Source organism: Melitaea cinxia, chromosome 19, assembly GCF_905220565.1.
Source record: "Melitaea cinxia chromosome 19, ilMelCinx1.1, whole genome shotgun sequence".
Classification (NCBI taxonomy): Eukaryota; Metazoa; Arthropoda; class Insecta; order Lepidoptera; family Nymphalidae; genus Melitaea; species Melitaea cinxia.
In genome coordinates this window covers 9,370,330-9,391,236 of record NC_059412.1, presented here as the reverse complement: position 1 = coordinate 9,391,236, position 20,907 = coordinate 9,370,330, and the positions used below count along the sequence as shown (strand labels likewise).

The 20,907-nt window shown below is 33.1% G+C and overlaps 2 protein-coding genes across 2 annotated transcripts in view; one reads left to right on the top strand and one right to left on the bottom strand.

The window, feature by feature from the left end:
- Positions 1 to 668: 668 nt before the first annotated feature.
- On the top strand, positions 669 to 11,235 carry LOC123662637 (zinc finger CCCH domain-containing protein 11A-like). The gene is made up of 7 exons (XM_045597450.1): positions 669 to 847; positions 1,065 to 1,147; positions 1,563 to 1,682; positions 1,791 to 1,928; positions 2,272 to 2,401; positions 5,780 to 5,947; positions 9,833 to 11,235. Exons 2-7 carry the CDS (start codon positions 1,088 to 1,090, stop codon positions 10,834 to 10,836), a joined length of 1,620 nt encoding a protein of 539 aa, XP_045453406.1. The 5' UTR covers positions 669 to 847; positions 1,065 to 1,087; the 3' UTR covers positions 10,837 to 11,235.
- A 2,861-nt stretch (positions 11,236 to 14,096) lies between these two features.
- LOC123662949 (paired box protein Pax-6-like) overlaps positions 14,097 to 20,907 on the bottom strand; it is a 70,450-nt gene continuing 63,639 nt past the window's right edge. Inside the window, exons 7-9 of the mRNA XM_045597713.1 lie at positions 20,471 to 20,718; positions 14,292 to 14,476; positions 14,097 to 14,185 (exon numbers count right to left, since the gene is read on the bottom strand). Coding sequence (XP_045453669.1) covers positions 14,097 to 14,185; positions 14,292 to 14,476; positions 20,471 to 20,718 — 522 coding nt within the window. The remainder of the gene's footprint in view (positions 14,186 to 14,291; positions 14,477 to 20,470; positions 20,719 to 20,907) is intronic.

Below are 20,907 nucleotides of genomic sequence, written 5' to 3'. Positions count from 1 at the left end.
TACGTAGATCGTCGGTCCAACGGGCCGGAGGACGTTCCACACTGCGTTTGCCAAGACGCGGTCTCCACTCTAGGACCCGTCTACTCCAACGGCCATCGGTCCTGCGACACAGATGATGACCAGCCCACTGCCACTTCAACTTGCTAATTCTGTAGGTTACTTTTGTTCTCTCGCGGATAGTCTCATTTCTAATCCTATCTTTGAGAGAAACCCCAAGCATAGCCCGTTCCATTGCACGTTGAGCGACCCTAAACTTGTGGACCAGTCTCTTCGTCAGTGTCCACGTCTCGGCTGCGTATCGTCAGTGTTAACATAAATTGTCCTATACCATAAAATATTAAGTTAAGACTGAGGTTTGCTTTTTGCTTTTTTGAGGCTGCAAAGCCTGCAGACTTTTATAAATAACAACTATTGATCAATTTTTGACAGCTCCGTTTGAAGTTGAAAATCGTTTGTTATACATATGGTTTCTTAAAAAAAATGTGTTTCTAAAGGGTTTACTCGAAATAAAATTAAATATAAAACGTAGATATACAAAATTGTGTATTTTGTAACTCGTTATTTCATATTAACAAATTATTTCCTTATTACAATGTCATAAAATACATGTAGTGTTGTTGTCTATGACCACAGCTATAGACAGAGAGTGAACAGAGCATTTATTATATCATTGGAACAGTAGTATCATCTGTGGTGAAATGAAATGAAAGTTCGCCTTCCGCCACATGTCCGCCATATCTACTACATTTTCTTTCTGATAGTGACGTTCATATTATTTTATGTTGGATAGGGGTGTTGTACAGATATTTCGTGTTGTTTTAATTAGTTTTTGTTTACCAAATACACGGTGAGTAAAAAGTGGTAATTTTTTTATTGAATAATTTTATTTTATTAGGAATTTCTAACCGCGACATGCTTCACGTCAAAATGAAAATTTAGTTAAGTGTCTCTTACGCGTCAATATTCCTATTATTGTCGTAAAAATGTATAGAATATTTATCTTTTAATTCGTCGACGCAGTGAAATGGGTTGTGATTAAAATTTTAATCATAAAAAAATTACAGAAACCCGGGATACCGATCAAACGATGGAGTCGCCGAGGAAATTTAACGACTGCTATTTCTATTATTATTCCACATGCACTAAGGTATGTTTTGAATCATGTTTATTGCTCTATTATCATTGAAAATAATAAAAGCATTGAATGGATTTTACATAATTACATATTTTACAATGCTATGTTGTTTATATTTCAAATGTATTATAATAATGTAACAATCGTGGTATAGTATCGTAATAAAACTAATTTTATTGAATGTATGGCTAGGCTTTAGATTAAGAACCGCATTTTGAAGTTAGATAGGTTAGGGTTATTTTTTTTTGTAACGAAATTATGCCAATAAAAGGTCAAATTTTGAGCTCAGATAATTCACGGTTCGTAATCTAAAGCCTTACCGAATGTATTATAAAACTAATCTTTAAAAATCTACAAATACAAACTGTTCATGATTTTCTAAAGTTGGTAAGATTTACTTCTTAATTATATTTTATATGTATTACAGGGTGATAACTGTGTATTTCGTCATGAACCATCAGCCCTTGGCTGTGAAACTATGTGCTCGGCTTGGCAACAAGGAAAATGTTTGGATAAAAATTGTAAATTGCGTCATATGGAACTTAGGGTAAATAGAATTTTAATTCTTGTCACACCACATTTTTTTCTTATACTGCTACTGTCTATACTATGTTAATTTAATAATAAACAATCCATTTTATCCATTTATTCATAGAAAAACCGAAAACAAATCCCATGTTACTGGGAAAATCAGCCAGGAGGTTGTCGCAAGAAGCACTGCCCATTTATGCATAAGAACCCCGATGCTCGCACTGATGGCATAGCTCCCAGCCAGCCGGCGCCTACTGTCAGCGTATGTATATTTATTATGCAATCTAAAAAAGTGTTTTTTTATTAAATTTTTTTATAAAGTATATATAAAAATCTATGTGTTTTATGGGTCATTAATTTATAGCCATTCATAAGTTTTTATGATATTCTGTGATGTTAAATTCTATACTTCTATACATTTAAATGTTATAATTTTTAACAAGTAATGTAAATATGGATATAATTGATAATGCATCAGCATATCATCATCATTATTACTGTAATTTATATACATATATACACTAACAATGCTACAATAACAATATTATATAATGATGTGCTTTTTATGCTGTCTCCATAATAATTTTTATTATTATGTCTTCCAGGCCCAAGAGTCCAGCAGTGCTCCCGAGCCCATAGTAGACAGTAGTATGATGCGTGCAAATGTACTTGCCCCATCCACCGGTCCTCCTCCAGTTCCCGTTGCTGTGCTGTTGCAGCAACAAAGGCAACAAGGTTTGTTTGGTATTTTGTTATTACAGTTGAATATCTTAGTGATTAGAGGACATCCATAAATTATGTTACACGGATTTCACATATTTTGACAAGGGGGAAGGCCCCTGTCCTTGTCACAGATGTTCACATTTATGACATTATTCATTATTTTTTAGTAAATCAAAATATTAATAGATACATTTTTAAATTAAATGTTGAAAAATTTTAGTCCCCCCTCCACCCCTTGTCACACTTCTCGTCATCAAACTTGACAGATATAATAGCTGCCTAGCTCTTATCTTGGTGATTATACACTTATGTATTGATTTCTTAAGGGGGCCATTGACGGTCAGTTGAACTGATCAGTTGGACTGATCAGTCCAACTGATCAGTCCAACTGATCAGTTTTTCGCGTCAGTTGAAATATTTGCCCATTGACTGGCGTCACTCCGGCCCTTCAGTTTTCGTCCGACCGGGCTGTTTAAAGGACGTGTAGGTACTACCTATTTTTGTCGAGAAAAAAAAAATGGATTCCGATTAAGAAGAAGAAACATTAATTCTTAAACGGCTACTGTTTGTTGCCATATACTGGTTTACAATGATCTATAATTTTATATGAAATTTTTTTATTATTAGTTGTACCTCATTTGTAATAAGTATGTCAATGGGCAATCGATCATGCACGGTGTCGTTAATGCCATTACTTATAAATGTATTTCTTTTTTTCTAAGTGTTATTTATATGTATTTATAAAAAAAAGTATCTACATCAGCCGGCAGTTACCTATACCACAAGCATTACACTGATTACTGTAGGAAGAAACGACCGTGTGTATATGTTATAAATATGTATTAAATAAATAGTAGGTGTAAAATAAAACTTTTTTTTAAAATGTTATAATTTTCGTCCGTTTTTCACAAACATTCTGAATTTTCATATTTTTCAATAAATTCTGTCGTTATGACTCGTCTAGGGGACACCGTCGCCGACGTTTTAAATACAAAAACTACACTAGTGCACTCTCAATCAACGCGGACGCTGCTAGCAAAATGACGCGATTGGTTGGAATGACGATTACACACACACACGGGCAGTTGGGCGTCGGGCTGTTGATATTTTTTAAAATATCGATATATCGATATTTTTTCGATTTGATTTAATCGCCTTTGTTTAAAAAAATAAATAAACATAAGTCGGCTCAAAAATAATTTACACAGTTTATAATACAGTATATTTGTAAAACAAATTAAATTATAAGTGTATTAAAATGTAAGCTTCTAAGTAATTATTGTTCAATTTTAATAAAACAATAATGTGTACCAATATTCAGTAAGAGTTTTTAAAAATACTCGTTGTTTTATATGCGCAGTTGTTTGACTATTACGATTATTAGGCACTAAAAGATTGATTAAAGAAGTAATTCGTTCAAATGCTATAGATGTAGCAAAAGAAATCGAATATTTAACTAATATATTCAACAGCTATTTCCGATAGCACCAGAGTAAAATGTTTACTATCAATCCAAATTTTTAGTGCATTTAATGACTTTGAAATATTTGGTTGATCTAAATACTGCTTTAATTCAGCAGGTATGTAGGTAACAAAAATTGTGACAAAAAGTCATTAGACAAATTTTTCAAGAGTAATATCATATTTTCATGTCTGTCCCATGAGGATGAAGTTGTTTCTTTTTCTCTGCGTGGAGAATCGCCAACGAAAATTACATTTCGTTTAAGGACATAATATTATAAATGTGAATGTGTTTGTTTGTTACTCTTTCACGCAAAAACTACTTAACTGATCATCATGAAACTTTGTATATATATTCTTGGAGTTATCAGAGCAACATAGAATACTTTATATAAAAATATATATATTTTACGAAAAATAAGATCTCCCTAACTTATTTAATGGCTTCAAAGCGAGCGAAACCGCAGGTAAAAGCTAGTATATAAATAACTAAACTAAAAAAAATAATAGTATTTGCTCGCAAACGAAAAAAAAACCGACTTCAACTACATCGACAAGTAATACCGCATAATAAACACCAGCTTTCGATTAAATTAAAAATCATCAAAATCGGTACACGCAGTAAAAAGTTATGCGGTATAATACAACGTAGGTCGACGAAAAAGTAGTCAAGTAAAAACGCATTATTAGATATAACTCCAAAAGCAGTTGTTAGATCTTAAATAAATTTTAGTGGGACCAAATGACACGCAACATCTTTCGATTAAAAAAAAAATTGTCGAAATCGGTCAACCCAGTCAAAAGTTCTAAAGTAACATACATATTAAAAAAAATACAGTCGAATGCGAACCTCCTCTTTTTTTGGAAGTCGGTTAAAAAAATAATGTAGTGTAAATAAAGTTCAGTATATTAGAAGAAGTTAGTGGATTAAATTAGAACATAATAAACTTATCATTATGTTCTAGTTTAAATAATTGACGAGAAAAAATAAAATAATAAAAATTTACTTTAACAAAACGAAGCGTTACGAAACATAAGTCTGTCTCTCTTTCTACTTTCACTAACTAATGTGTCCCTCTCAACTTCCGTTTGCCTCGCCTGATCACACTTTTCATAACACTCTCAGTACGTATTTACCAGCTTACTTCCCAAGTCGAGTGTGCGTAAAGAAGTTTTACTTCAAAATATCGAGTGTCGATATTAAAATTTCAATATCAAACTATCGATATATCGTCCAAAAAAGTATTAGTAATAAATATCGATATTTCGATATATCGATATTTTATCAACAATCCTAGTTCGGTGCGACGCGCCCTGATGGATTTACGTGGCGCGTCGTCAGTTAAAACTCTGGAGCGATGGTTCTACACTCACGATCAAATTTCGGAGAGCGCGCAAAACTTATCAGTTAAACTGATCAGTTGAACTGACCGTCAATGGCCCCCTTTAGAACAATTTTAATATGAATGCATTAGTTAATGTTGTCATTAGGAAAGAATGTACAGATTTTATAAGTGTTTGTTTACTTAATGTACAATATGATTTATAAAATACTTAGCACTAGTAATAGCCAATTGGAATAAAGTCTATTTCCAACAATATTCAATATGAAATATAAAATAGAGGACTCTCAATTTAACTGTATTATTATTATTTTTTGAATGTGTACGTGTAGTTACCTCATAACTTTTTACTGGGTGTAACGATTTTGATGATCCTATGGTACTTGTGCTCAAATACTTTTTGGGTTATCTATATTAATGCATAGTATATTTAAAAAAAAATGCATGTAGCATTGAAATGCTCCTCTTATTTTCGATGTTGATTGAAAAACAAAATTTATATACACTATAAAATTTATATATATTATATAGACTAAAATAAATAAATACACAGTGTATATATGATAATTGTTAATTATCTCCATAGTAGTGCTAGACTCGGCCATCCTGGGAGTGTTGCCGGGCACAAGTGAGCTCCTGCCCCGGCGCGTCGTCCACACGCACGCGCACGCACACGCGCACACACACACGCACGCGCACGACCCCTCCGCGTACGCGATGCCCGTCGACCCCCTGGTGGTTAACTTCGAGGAAGGTATGCGTTTGTACTGAAATTATATGTACTAAGCCCTGCCAAGACGATTTGAGGGACGCTTCACTGAGTGAAGTTTGATGATTTGGCCCTATTAAATGGGATCTTTTAATTTTTTTTTTTAAATTTTGGTAATAAACAATACATCACATACAATTAAATTCCTTACATAACACATCTCTGAAACCTTAAACTATGTTTGTTTATTACTCATCTTATGAATTGATACCAAAATGTCTTGTGAATATTGAACTGAATATTCCATGGTGTATTTAATTACATAGGAGAAGGATATTACAAGCTTTTATGACACTGTCTGGTTTCACAGTGTGTCCAATATTTTACCTGCATGTAATTAATACTAAAAATGCATTTTAAACAAACAAAGAATGAACCTAAGATAATATGAAAAGAGAGTTAAACAATCTTAATCACTCATTTTTATCACTTATCTCGAAGAAAACCTGCCTTAGTTTAAAAATTATAATGCAATATAATTAAATATAATTTAACTTAAGGAAGGCTGTGGTTCAAAGGTTGATTTGAATTAATTTGTTTAATAAGTACATGTCAAGGGGATGCAAATTGTTCTTGTGATTACATATACGTGATTTAAGCATGAAATATTATTTTATTATCATTAATTAAAAATTTGAAAGAATAATATGGAGCGTCTATAGTTAATTCTCAAGTCGTCTCAGGGCTTACGGTCTCCGTTCACTGAGGACTATAGTTAATCACTAAAGTGGGGTAACAGAAGCTTATTGTGAGACTCAATTTTAAATTCAGTGATTTTTGAGATCTATTACAGGAGTTTAAGAGTTTTCATTCAAACATTAGATATAAAGTCATTGCATAATAAAAGAATTGATAGATGTGCCAGAATGTCATAATAATGAAATTACAATGAAAACTCATAAGCCCTACAGTGAGCGCATGTAGTATTAAGATGTATTGTTAAATTAACGAACGCTCACTTATAAACACTGTGCTTTAGTAAAATGCTAAATTTGGCACTAAATTGTAGATTCTGTCGTGATATATATGATGATATGTCGAGATAATAGGTGGACAAAACGACATTTATTGTGAACAGAATTTAATATTCGTAGAGTGCCAATGCAATTAACAGATTCACCATTATAATGTGTAGCTATTTGTAGCATTGTCTACACTTGTGGTCTTAATGTTGTAGTAGTAAATTCAGTTACAAGTAATAAACAAACATTAAATGTCACAAGTGTGAACAATGCATTAGCAATGTTATTTATTTTTACTCACTAAGAATTTTCAATTTGTCTTTTTCATTTGAACGCAGACTGGTATGATAATGTTTTAAATGTTTACAAGGGATTTGTTCTGAATATGTTGAGTTATTGAAGTGACCGGTCTGCAACTAAGAGCCTGATTATTATTACAGAAGGTTATTAGTTTTTTTTTTCTCTTATATTATTGGTTAGTCAATTATATAATAATTATAAAGCTACTGCAAGATTCAGTTTAAATATAAAAGTTAAAAGCTAGCTAGTTACGACTGAATCGATGTTTATTGCAATTTGTGTTACCAGAAGAAATGGCCTTGTGTTTCACTTGTGCTTGAAGGAAAATTAAATCCTAGTACGTCACGAGTCGTAGAGTCATACATTGTAGCTAGCTCCCGACTCAAATATGAAACGTGAAGTCGGTATTTTTATATGTGCAATAAATTATAGTGTACTTCTCTTTCATATCTTAGCTAATTATACTTCATTATTGTATTGTGGCTTTTTTGTTTGTAGATTTACAATGATAATTAAATTATAAAACGATTTGTGGTTTCGAGTCGAACGACAGGACTGTCAAGTCGAAACTTATTTTTTTTTAAATTAGATGTTGATATAATCCTTGTCTTTGATAGTAAAGTACATATAGGATTAAACAATATGTGAAAATACAAATAAAAATATATATACACGATTACTCTAACTCATTAATAATAAGTGAAGAAAAAAAAAAGAAAAAAAAAAAGCTTTATGCCTTTAAATTGTTTGTATGTTAGTATAGGGTTTTTAGAGGGGCTCTAGTATATACACACTGGGTCTCCCTCGTATTACATTTCGCACCGTGAATAGATAGTTATGATAAAATAAAAATAAAAAAATGTTTAGACGTGTCACAGATTACGCAGTACGACGGAACGTCAGAATTCTCGATTGATAAAAATTATTCTAAAATTTCGCCATATTGCGCAATCGATTATCTAAAATTATCGCGCTTACGATTGTATTAACACTTTAGGAAAGTACTATACTAATAACCGAAAAACTGATAGCTTAGCGGTTCGTGGAAATATCTGATAATGCTTCCAATTACCAATATAATAGTACTCTGGTAGCGTGGCGACTGTTTGTTTTGAAAATTATTTTCAATATATTTGCACTGATAGCAAAGTTCCTATAACAAAGAACTGCAATAAGACAGGTCAAGGGGTGTGTTTATTTAGGGTCCATGGGTACGCCTAGTCATTATTATTTATGTGTGGAACTTAAATGTCCATATTTTATTAATAAAATAAAACAGGTGAAGGATAGACTTAGATAAGCGTGATTTTTTTTCTCCCTTGGTTTACATAAAAATAATAATGATTAAAAAAAAATTCTTTTTGGTTAATTCACTCATAAACTATATTTGAAATAGAACTTAATGTTTCATAAAATTATTAGTACAAAATGTGGTTGCTTGGATTACTAGGCAACTATTTTTTTAATTATCGGTTTTGCTCGTACCTCCTAAGTGTTTATGTATATTACAATTTTTATTAAGTTTAATTTTTTAATTCTTTGAAAAATTATTTACCCAATTTAGTTGTAAAAACATTGTCTTGGTTAGGTAGGTCTTTTATTAAAGGGTGGAATAGAAATTATAAAATATTGCAAATAGAATATCCGAGTGATACATTTTAATTTTTATTATCATTTGTGAAAATAAAGTCTAAATAAATTTTATTACATAACGTCATTAAAAATAAAATAAAAGCCATGAATAAATATGTCTTTATTTCACTCTTTAATCAATAGATTGTAACATTTAGTTTTATGAATGCATATTCATTTTTTTAATCACAAGTGTTATTTTAGTTGATACTTAACATTATTTTAACACTAGTATTTGAACGTTTATAAAAGCAAATGGAAATTAATAGCTCGTGATATATATGTAATGATTATAAAAGTATAAAAGTTGAAATACTTTAAACTCATGTGTCTAATTGGAGTTGAGTTTAGTTTTAATTACACTTTTGATTTATTTAAGATATATATTTTGTTTCTACAAACAAAAATATGAACAGATCTTAGACATATTAATTATGTTTCTCACCGTTGAAAAGAAGAGTCATTGATGAAATATTTTTTATCGATTGTCGGAAAGTTGAATTGTTTTTTATTATAGACGAATTTTCATTAGTAAATGAATTATTAATTATGAATTTATCGCGCTAGTACCGCATTCTTGTTTGCATTGTACGGGGTTGTTGTTTTGTTAATATTAGTCTTACGGTTGTATAAGAATTTCATGATATGTTTAATAGTAGAACTGAGTGTGTTTAAGACGATTTATTTAAGCTAATTAACTCTTATCTGATATAGGACCGGTATTGGAAAAGAATGTAGTTTGGCTTTGTTTTCAATGAAATTGTATTGATTTATCAACGAGCAAATAAATTTCGTTTTATAATATGATTTTTGTAATTATTTTTGACCGCCCACCTTCACCAGGTACGCTTTCAGCTTAACACTATATTAAACAAGAACACACCGACAGTAATCGTGGTCGTATCAAATTTAATTACGAAAATCATTCGTGCTTGTACAGAGATATACTAAACGATTACTTGGTGTGTTCTTGCAGAGTCTGATACTGAGAGCGCTCCTCCCTCGACGCCAACAAAAAACGCGAATCCAGACGATGCTCAAAAAATCGCTCGCAGTAAATCTCAGGAACTACTGCTCCTTGAGAAGATTCAAGCGGAGGCCGCTGCCTTCTACAGTTACGACTCTCTCCCACCCGTCGAAATGCCCAAAGAACGCAAAATAGTTAGAACGACCCTAAATACTAAATACGATAAGTTATCACTCGACGAGATAGCGGGCAAGAAACAAGCAATAGAAAGAAAAGGTTCATTAGATTTCAAAGTTCTATCTTTAGACGAAATTAGGGCTAGGAAAAAAGTTTCAGAGGCAACAATTCTCCAAACACCCATTACACTCAACTTGAATAGAAAGAGAAAACTGTCGACTCACGAAACGATCACTACGTCCGGTAATAAAATTTTAAAAGTCGTCAGAAGTAATTCTGTAGTTTATAAGAAACTTGACAACAACGCACCCGCACAACCGAATCTAGCCAAGACGGAACAAAAGCGTAGTCAAGAGACTAATAATAGGAAACGAACGCTGTCAGAACACAGCGATTTGTATGAACTACAAGATGAGCTTGTTGATAATTGTTATGAATTTAAGAGAATCAAAATAGCCGAACAAATACCAAAACCTAGGCTAGTTAGGAACAGAAGTGTGACTAAATCTACAAGCGAGAGTAAAGATGATTATGAGACTGGTAAAAATAATGATTCCGATACAGAAGTTCAATTCGTAGGTATAGAAGTAGGTTGTTCCGATGTATCAGTGTTGAGCGATGACGCTATTATAGACTTAGATTCGACTAAAATGGGCGATCCAGTCGATATCGTCGATCTATGTGAACAGGAAGACAATGCTTCCGATATAGACTTAGATTTTGCTAAAAATGTACCAGACGTTGTGGCGAGCTGTCAGAAAAATTTAAACAAAAGCGACAACGCGGACAAAACTTTGCTCAACGAAATTGACGCTTTATTAGACGAAGAGTTATGATCTAAGTTGGTTTTTAGAACGTAATTTTTTTAAATATAGTTACATTGAATCGAACCAATTGATATATAGACAGACATTGTTAGTAAATTGCTAGTTGGTATTGAAGTACAAAAAAGAAAAAATTACTATATTACTATTGGTACTACATTAGCTCAAAAACGTGACTTATTAAAATTGTAAGGTTATTTAGTGGACTACCGTTCTATCGTGGTAAAGCACCTTTGTGGTATAGTAACTATGTATGTTTATTCTAATTGTCACACAATATGATTTAATTTTAATTGAAAATGTGATTTGGACGTCCGTTCAAAATCGAAGATTATTTTGTTATGGAAATAACATTCTTTTTGTTACTCTAATGTAAAATATTGATAGCTTTAATTATATTAATTTTATAAACGAACTTGTTTTATTTGAAAATTAACTATTTCTCGCTTCCTATGCAAATTAAATTGACGACGCGTTACCGCAGCGGTCACAGCACTGGTTGGTTGCACTGGCCGTCACTTGTTCGATTCTCGCAAATGACAAACATTTGTATAGGTCATACATTTTTTTATTCTTATAAAGGTACTTCAACGACTTATTCACTATTAAACAATACAGGGTTCAAATATTCGTAAAATAAATTTATGGTGAACTAGTCACTTACAGAAGTACACAACATAAAAGAACTTGGTTCTATCGTTGCACCAATAAAAACACAACAACAACAACAACAACAACAACAACAACAACTACTACTACTACTACTACTACTACTACTACTACTACTACTACTACTACTACTACTACCTACTACTATTTGATACTTTGTTTTATTTTTGTATTACGTTGACATTTTGACGATCTTGTAGTCTGCACAGTAACATTTTTTGAAATAATAGATAAATAAAGAAAAAATAACATATCAAATTGCATGTTACCGGTAAATTATGTATTTACCAGAAGAATACATACCTACATAAAAATACATATTTATGCCAGGGTGAAGTAGGAGTTTCTAATTTCAATTGTAAAAGTAGATAATATTCTAAATGAAGCAGTATTCTATAATCTGCATTTGCTTTAAATGAATCTTATAAAATTGCGTAAATTGAAAAAGGTCAAAATTATATATTCAGTCAGGCTGTATAATAACATTAGTTACAGAAGGCATACATAAGCGGGTTTATTATACTTCCCTTGCAGACACCAACCTTAAGATTGTATAATAGTTATGCGCCGTTGAAATTCAAACCAAATATGACACAAAAATAAAGTTGCAACTTTTTAAATCAAATAAAAGTTTTTTTGAAGTGAAACTTCTTTAGGCGCATGAGGGATAAAATTTTTACGGAACAAACCCGTCACGGCGTCACGGGTCACGAAGGTCAGTACTTGGATGGGTGACCGCCTGGGAACACCGCGTGACGTTGGCTTTTTGCTTTTTTTCAATTCGTTTTTTTTTTCAATTAGTTTGCCAAAGAAGTTTCACTTCTGTCATGTGTACTTTGTACGGACGCATTTTATTTTTATTTTAGTGAAAATTTTGTAATACTCCAAAAATTAAGGCGACCAATAATATGCTTTCGTCAATGTCTTCAAAAACTCGCAAGTGTTAATAAAGTGCTGTTGTGGCGATTCTGTGTTTTTAGAATTATGGTAAGCTATCGTTAACGTTTAAGAATTAAAAGAATGAATTAAAAACAAGAGCTCTAACATTTTTATAATGAAAAGTTGCCAAAATGGGTATGGTGGTTTTATATATAGGTATATAAGGTATTGAAATGAAATAATGCTAGAGTTTTGATCCAAAAATGTATTTCATGTTATAGTTACAATCCAACCAATAAAATGCGTTATCGACATCACACAATTATTCACAATTCAATAGTTCCTATACAGTTTACAACTAATATTAATAAATTCGAAACGAATACCCTAAATAATTGAAATTTAGCTTCACTAATATATTTGATCTTAAGTGTAGTGGACTTGCATTATGTATGTAGAAAAAATGGAATGTTACGTCTGTTACAATTTATACACTAACAAATCACAATTAACAGTCAAACACCTAAGAAAGTTATTTACAATTAATTCTATCATGTTTTTTAAAGAGAATGGGATGAGTAAAGTACGAAAAGTATAACAGCTATTTGAAACAAGTAGGTTTTAGGGAATAATTAATTAGGTACTTTATGCAAAATTCTTGTCAATATTCATACTTAATTTTATTAAATAAATTATTATTCTTTGACCAATACACATATTTTTAGACAAATGTCGAAGGTGGATTGCTACTTGAAGCATCGTTACGTTTTTGTATAGAAACATTTACAACAAATATACATATTGACTTAAAACTACCCTATCTAAGACTACAAAAGAATTTTATAAAATAAATTTAACACCTATATGTATGATATTAAATGATTTCATTCAAAAATATAATTTATAATTTATACAAATTCTGAATCGTATATAAACATTTATGAAAAAAAAAATGTTTTAGGGCTGCCATATACAATGTGCGAGATAAATTTTAAAGGAATTTAAAATCTTTTAGATTAATTCCTTTTAAAATTTAACATTATATTAAACTGACAGCTGATCCAAATCGTTTAATTTGAATCGTAGTGACCCTAACTATACTTACATATTTATTTGAATGGAATAGTTTAATGAACAGCTACAATTACATTTGAGCCTTATTTTGTGCTCGTTTTCCAGTTTGTGGCTTGTGTAGATATGTTTATTCTTTATGCTATTTCGTCTAATAAATATAAATAAAATTCTTAAAAATATCTAGGTCAGTTGTGCGAGTTATTTGTGTTTTGCTTTTGTTAATGGCATAACTTCAAGTTGTTTAAATTATACCGGTTTATAACCTACCCAAACTAATACATCTGGGGTGATTTAGATTTTTACATTTATAAATTATTGAAATTTAATAATAATTAAATATTTAACCAAATTAATGAATGATTTATGGTAAATGTTTTTTTTTTCTCAATACCAACCAAGGAAGGTTTGGTGATAATTCTTAAATGTTTATTGATAATATAATGTACAATTAATAATTTAGATTCATTACTTCAAGTGTTATTTTAACATTAACTGTATAGTAATAATTGCGCTACACTTTTGTAGCTTAAATATTAACACAAATAATCATATACCCATTTCATTCTAGTCATACCAAGAAAAAAATCTCGGTAATGTTATGGCGTGTTTGATGTACATTGTATTTTGTATGGTGCCTAACTCCACCAAGGTCACTGGATGCGCGACCAGTACTGCTGGGAGTCTTGTCCTGGTACAGCTAATGGAACAGATACTCCCGCACCCAGTAACCCACCAAGCTCTGAAATAAAATTCGTATTATCTTTTATAAGTATTGATCAGATTGCAATATTTTTAATGTTAAGTTTAACGGAATTGGTTAGGTTTATTATCATCGATGTATTTACCTGGCGGCGGTGATGAGGGTTCGTGCTGGTAGCTGTGGTTAATGTACGGATGGGGCTGTCGGTAGGGCAACTCGTATCGAGGGTAGCCCAGAAAACCGGTTTTGCACAGATCTGGCTCTCCGCTGTCGCAAACTGGCGTGTCGCCTACCATACCGCTGGTGCTGTAGCCCATCGGAGTGAGTGGACTGAAAATATTTAAAATAACTTCGATCAAGACCCAGAATTTGTTCATATATTACAATTTCCATGCTACTGTAATTGAAAATTATATTGACTTAGTAAATGTATGATATCAAAAATTTGTAAATGTAACGTAATCATAGAAGTAATACACCTACCAATTGCCTTTATAAATACGTCACATGCAGAATTTTGATGTTGTCGATGACAAATCACAATATGCCGATTTAGATGGGGGTCAAAACTTACTACTGGTAATTAATATACTAGCAATACTATACCAGTCCAAACTTAATTGGTTTGTTATTAACTACTGTTCAACTGTATAAAGAGCTTTTCTAAATATTATAACTATCACATCGTATAATATCTAAGCTTTGGGTAGGAAAAAACTTTCCAATACGCTAGTAAGTACGTATATATACATATATCTATGTAAACGAGTGTGTGACTTATATGAACTACATGATCAAAATTAAAACTGCATCTATTTCTGAAGAAGGTTAAGAAATTATATTCTAAACCGAAATTCCCGAGGTCAAACAAGTTCTAATAGAGTAAGTTCTAAAATCACAAAGGTAATACTATTTTATCATGATACAAGTGAATTTAATGTACACAGAACTTGAGTTTTATGTCTACCCTTCCCAACTCTATATTCTGCTTTCGCAGAATTTACTTTTCGGTTCAGCATTAGATAGAGGAAGTGACAACACAAAATCCCCTAATATTCAGTTTGAATAAAGCGTATGTAGTTGGTAATATGTAGTAATAAATGAAACTCTAAATAAATTGCTGGACTTAATCTTGCTGTCAACATTGCGCAACTCCAGAAGCTCTAGCTATACCTTACTCAGCACAAGAATATAACACTCTAAAGCAATGCTATTTAGCTGTGATTCTGTAAGTTTTAGTTCCTTCCTCAATACGAATAACTGTGGAGTTTTATCTGCATTCGTAGTAGTAGGTAAAGTGGGTACTACATCATAAAAACTACTTAAAGTCAATAAAAACTACGTAAAATCAATATAATTAAAGTAGATATAAAGTTGTATTAATTTTAGACATGTTGGCGTAGCGGTCAAATCTATTACTCTGGCAGTCACTGGTTTAATACCCTCGTTGCAAAGCTTTCACCTTTGTATAGGTCAAACATGCTTGCCATGGTCTCAGCGTAAGTGCTCGTGTACTGTGTTTGTTTCTGTATCCCGACAAAGGAGTGAATAATAATAATAATAATAACCCCCCAGGGGAATCACCTTGTCGTGGTGGGCTTACGGGAAGGGGAATAGGGAGATACTGTAATCATAGCCACTTACACCTGAGGCATTTTTAGGTTCTTCCCAACGAACGATTCCCAAACATCCCTTTTTTCATGGAGAATAGTAATCGAATTTATAATTTACGGCCGCTGCCCGGGGGTCGCCGGGGCGCACCTGGAGCCGATGCTGGGTGCACAGTATGCGAACCATCGGCGATGTGGAGTTGAACAGGCGGGCTCCTATCGACAAGAAGACTACAGCCGGACCTCGAGAGTTGATTAGGCGGACTCCCGATGTTGATGCTACAGCCGACTCTTCGGGCGATGAAACCAATTCTCTTTTTACCTCTGTTCCTTCTACTTGCCCTTCTTATATGACAAGAAAATCATTGAACACCAACACTTCACTCGAAAGTGTTGTGCAAGATGTCAATATTGACACTGAGCTTGCACCCATTGAGAGTGCTCATAATCGGCGCAGGCGATGGACACGAGAAATGAATACGTTCATACTGCGTACTTATCTTCAATTAACTGAATTAAATTTAGACACAAGATCTTATCTTGAACCACTCCACTCAAAATTTACAGAAAAATTTCCAAACATGCAAGTTAGTCGACAAAGAATAGGAGATCAACGTAGAGCTATAGTCCGAAATAAACTGTTACCACAAAATATAATAGACCAGATATACGATGAAGTAAAAACAGAATTAACCCAAATGAATAACAGCATTTCGTCACATTACACCCAAAAACCAAAACATCATCATGCTCTAGAAGTTGAGTCAGTCAAGTCACAAACACATTGTTTACCCTCAGAAGTTCCTATAGTTAGTAACACTACACAACGCCGGATGAGATGGACCCGCGAACACAATGAGTGCAATAATGCGATTATACTATAGAATAACATCCTTAGGCTTAAATAACAGTGCATATCGAAAACAACTGTACAATGATTTCATAAACCGATTCCCTTCATTAACATTCCTAAATGAGCAACGAGTAGCTGACCAGAGGAGAGCAATTGTAAATAATAAATATATCGATAGTAATAGATTAAGTGAGTTAAAGCTAGAAGTATCTAAAGAATTACAAGTAAATAGTAGAGAGATAAGCAACTGCATCGACGTCACAAATTCTGTATGCGATAACACCAACACTCAGTTTACAAATAACAGTAAAAACACTATACAACAACCTTCAGTTAATAATCAGTCATTAATTATGGATACCGTAAACGACCCAGGTGAACCACAAAGTGAAATAATTAATGGAAATAGGCATTTGGAAATTGACCAGATTTTTCAACAAACATTTGAATTTTACAAAAACACTGAACCAGAAAATAGAACTTACATACCCAAACAAAAACCATCCAAAAAATTTGCAAATATAGTCAACTACTTGAATGAAGTAACAATACCTGAGAATGTTAATGAAAATACAGACTTTTTAACACTACAAACTATAATATACTGTGCAGCTTTCACCGCTGCTAAAGCTAATGGGTCAAAAATAAATTTACAAATTCACACACAACATTCTAAAAATAAAACAGAACATAAACCGAATTGGCAGAAACGCTTAGAAAGAAAAGTTAAGGACTTACGAAGCAAAATAGGTAGATTAATAGAATTTAATAATGGCAATAGAAGTAGAAAGGTAATTAATCATGTAAATAAAATAATAGAACAATATAAAGTTCATACTATACACGAAGAACAAAATACAAAAGTTACACATACACTAGATACCCTAAAACAAAAACTAGCCGTCGTTGCAGGTAGACTACAAAGATACAAAGCATGTACTTTAAGAAAACAACAAAACATCCAATTCATTCAAAACGAGAAACAATTCTATCGAAAAATTACACAAACTACAACCAACACGCAGGATAACATATCAAATGAAATTACAACAAAAACACCTGATCCGGATTTAGTGAGACAATATTGGGAAAAGATGTGGGAAGATCCTGTTCAACACAATGATCAGGCTAACTGGATACAAACCGAAATATCAAACAACGACGAAACAATACGACCAATGACATTTGAACATATCCCCCTGCTAACATTTGAAAAAGTTTTACGAAATTTACATAACTGGAAGTCACCAGGATCAGATTATATCCATAGTTACTGGTACAAAAAACTCACAAATATCCATAAATATCTTTACAAATAACTTTATACAAAATCCAGAAATCATTCCATTGTACTTAACAGCGGGCATAACATTTATGATACCAAAAGACAAAAACGACCTCTCTAACCCAGCCAAGTACAGAACTATCACATGCCTACAAACTTTGTACAAAATATTAACATCTTGCATATCTGAGTTAATATACGCGCATTCCGACTTAAACAATATTCTAACCGAACAACAAAAAGGTTGCCGAAAGTATAGCCAAGGGTGCAAAGAACAACTAATAATAGATTCCATAATCCTTAAAAAAGTCCAAAAAACCAAATCCGATTTATTCAGTATGTACATAGACTACAAAAAAGCTTTTTATTCAGTTCCTCACTCGTGGCTTATGAAAGTCTTAAAAATTTACAAAATACATCCAACTATAATTAATTTTTTAAAAATTACAATGTCAAACTGGACAACCGTACTCCAACTCACAACGCAAGCCACATCACTAGTAGAGACCAAAAAAATCAAAATACAACGAGGTATATTTCAAGGAGATGCTCTGAGAGCAAGACAAAACCACAAAGGACTCATCCTTTGTGGTTTTGTCTTGCTCTTAACCCACTCTCTAATATACTAAACTCTACTTCATTAGGAATTTCCTTATCTGATCGGCAAACTGACAAACAGACGGACATAGACAGTGAAGATTACATTTTAAACCATCTCATGTATATGGACGATATTAAATTATACTCTAGTACTGAAAATCAACTAATCGAAATAACTAAAATAACAGAACAGTTCACAAAAGACATAAAAATGGAATTTGGGATTGATAAATGTAGAATCAACTCAATTAAGGCAGGAAAAAATTATCAACATCAATATAAACTAATAACAGGAGAAAAAATAGAACCGTTAAATGAAGAAGACACCTACAAATATTTAGGATACGACCAATCATTACAAATACATCACAAGGAAGCTAAGACTAGACTGTCACAACAATTTCAACACAGACTAAACACAATACTAAAAACACAGCTATATTCACGTAATACTATAAAAGCAATCAATACCTTTGCAATACCTATACTTACATATTCTTTTGGTATTATAAAATGGACAAAATCGGAACTCAAGAGCCTACAACGAAAAATTAACACCACCATGACTAAATCCCACAAACACCACCCCAGATCATGCTTACAAAGACTAACACTACCCAGAAAAGAAGGAGGTAGAGGCCTCGTAGATATTTTAAATTTACACAATAAACAGATTTCTACTCTCAGAAAATACTTTTTTGCTAAAATAGAATATTCCAGACTTCATAAAATAATAACAGAAATGGATCAAGCTTTTACGCCTCTTAACCTTAAAATAATTAGGAGTGCTCAGAAAAATGAAACACTAATTGACAACAGAACTAAAATCACAGAATGGGCCCAGAAATCTCTACACGGAAGACACCGCCAGGATCTATGCCTTTCAAACGTCGACAAAGAAGCGTCGAACGAGTGGCTTCATCGAGGTGCACTCTTCCCAGAGACTGAAGGATTCATGATAGCTATACAGGATCAGGTCATTGAAACAAAAAACTATAGAAAATATATAATTAAAAATTTAACCACCACTGATTCTTGTAGAAAATGTAACAGTAATCCAGAAACTATCCAACATATAACCGGCGCGTGCAAATCAATAGCCCAAACAGACTATAAACACAGACACGATCAAATAGCCAGTATCATACACCAAAAACTTGCTTATGAATGTAAATTAACAGACACATTATTACCATATTACAAATACACCCCAGAACCCGCGTTAGAAAACTCCACTACACGACTGTACTTTGACCGAGGCATCCTTATAGACCGCACAATCCATTTTAATAGATCCGATATAACACTAATTGACAAAATAAGCAAGACTGGTTTTCTTATTGACATAGCAGTACCTAACACACATAACTTACAATCAACAATATCTGAAAAACTATCTAAATATACCGAATAAAAAAATGAAATAACCCGAATTTGGCATTTACAAAAAGTTACAATAGTCCCAATAGTACTTTCCACAACAGGAGTTATACCTACTCAACTACATACGTCTCTACAAACACTAAAATTACCAGCGAGCACTTACCAATTATTACAAAAAGCAGCAATTCTAAACACATGCAGATTGGTAAGAAAATTTCTCCAAAGTGAGCCCAACCCATCCGACTAAAGACTAGCACTTATATAAACTGTCACACTAACGATTATGAAATATAATGTATATAAATTTAATAACCCTTTATTTGCTGACCCGTTGATGTACATTTGGCCTAGGCCCGTGTCATCGACTACCCGGCTTAATGGTTACTAGCCGAGATTATACAACGTAGAAATAATAATAATAATAATATTCTTTATTGCACACCATTAAAAGATACAAACAAAAGTAGTATAATTAGAGGAAGATGTACAAAGGCGGTCTTATCGCTAAAAGAGCGATTTCATCCAGACAACCTTTGGGTATAGGACAGCGCATAGAAAAGCCTAGTGAATCCTAGTGTCGTTGAGTGTGTCACCTGTACGTGTCGACGTTGAGCGGCTGGTAGGGCGCGTGCTGCGGGTGCTGGGCGGGCGGCGCGGGAAGGGCGGGCGGCGGGGCGGCGTGCGCGTGCGTGTGCGCGTGCGCGTGTCCGTGCGCGTGCGCGTGCGCGTGCCCGAGCGGCGCGTGCGCGGGCTGCGCGCTCGCGAAGCACTCGGGGCTCCGGCGCTGGCTGCGCATCTTCTCCTCGCGACGCCACTTCGCGCGACGATTCGAGAACCACACCTTAACGTCGAGTCGGGTTAACGGGACGCGCGCGCTACGCGTTTCGCTTACGTTTCTTACTTGTATTACGTGTAAACTTGTCTTATGAGTTCATTAATGTTTCTCCGAGTTAAGAAAAAGGAGGTTCTCAATTAAAGTATGTTTTTTTTATGTCTGTTATTTTGTAATTTTTTACTAGGTATACCGATT

Coding starts and splice junctions, on each gene's coding strand:
- LOC123662637 (XM_045597450.1), top strand. CDS start 1,088: ATGGAGTCGCCGAGGAAATTTAACGACTGCTATTTCTATTATTATTCC. Junction 1,683..1,790: donor TGCGTCATATGGAACTTAGG/GTAAATAGAATT, acceptor ATTTATTCATAG/AAAAACCGAAAACAAATCCC. Junction 5,948..9,832: donor GGTGGTTAACTTCGAGGAAG/GTATGCGTTTGT, acceptor GTGTTCTTGCAG/AGTCTGATACTGAGAGCGCT.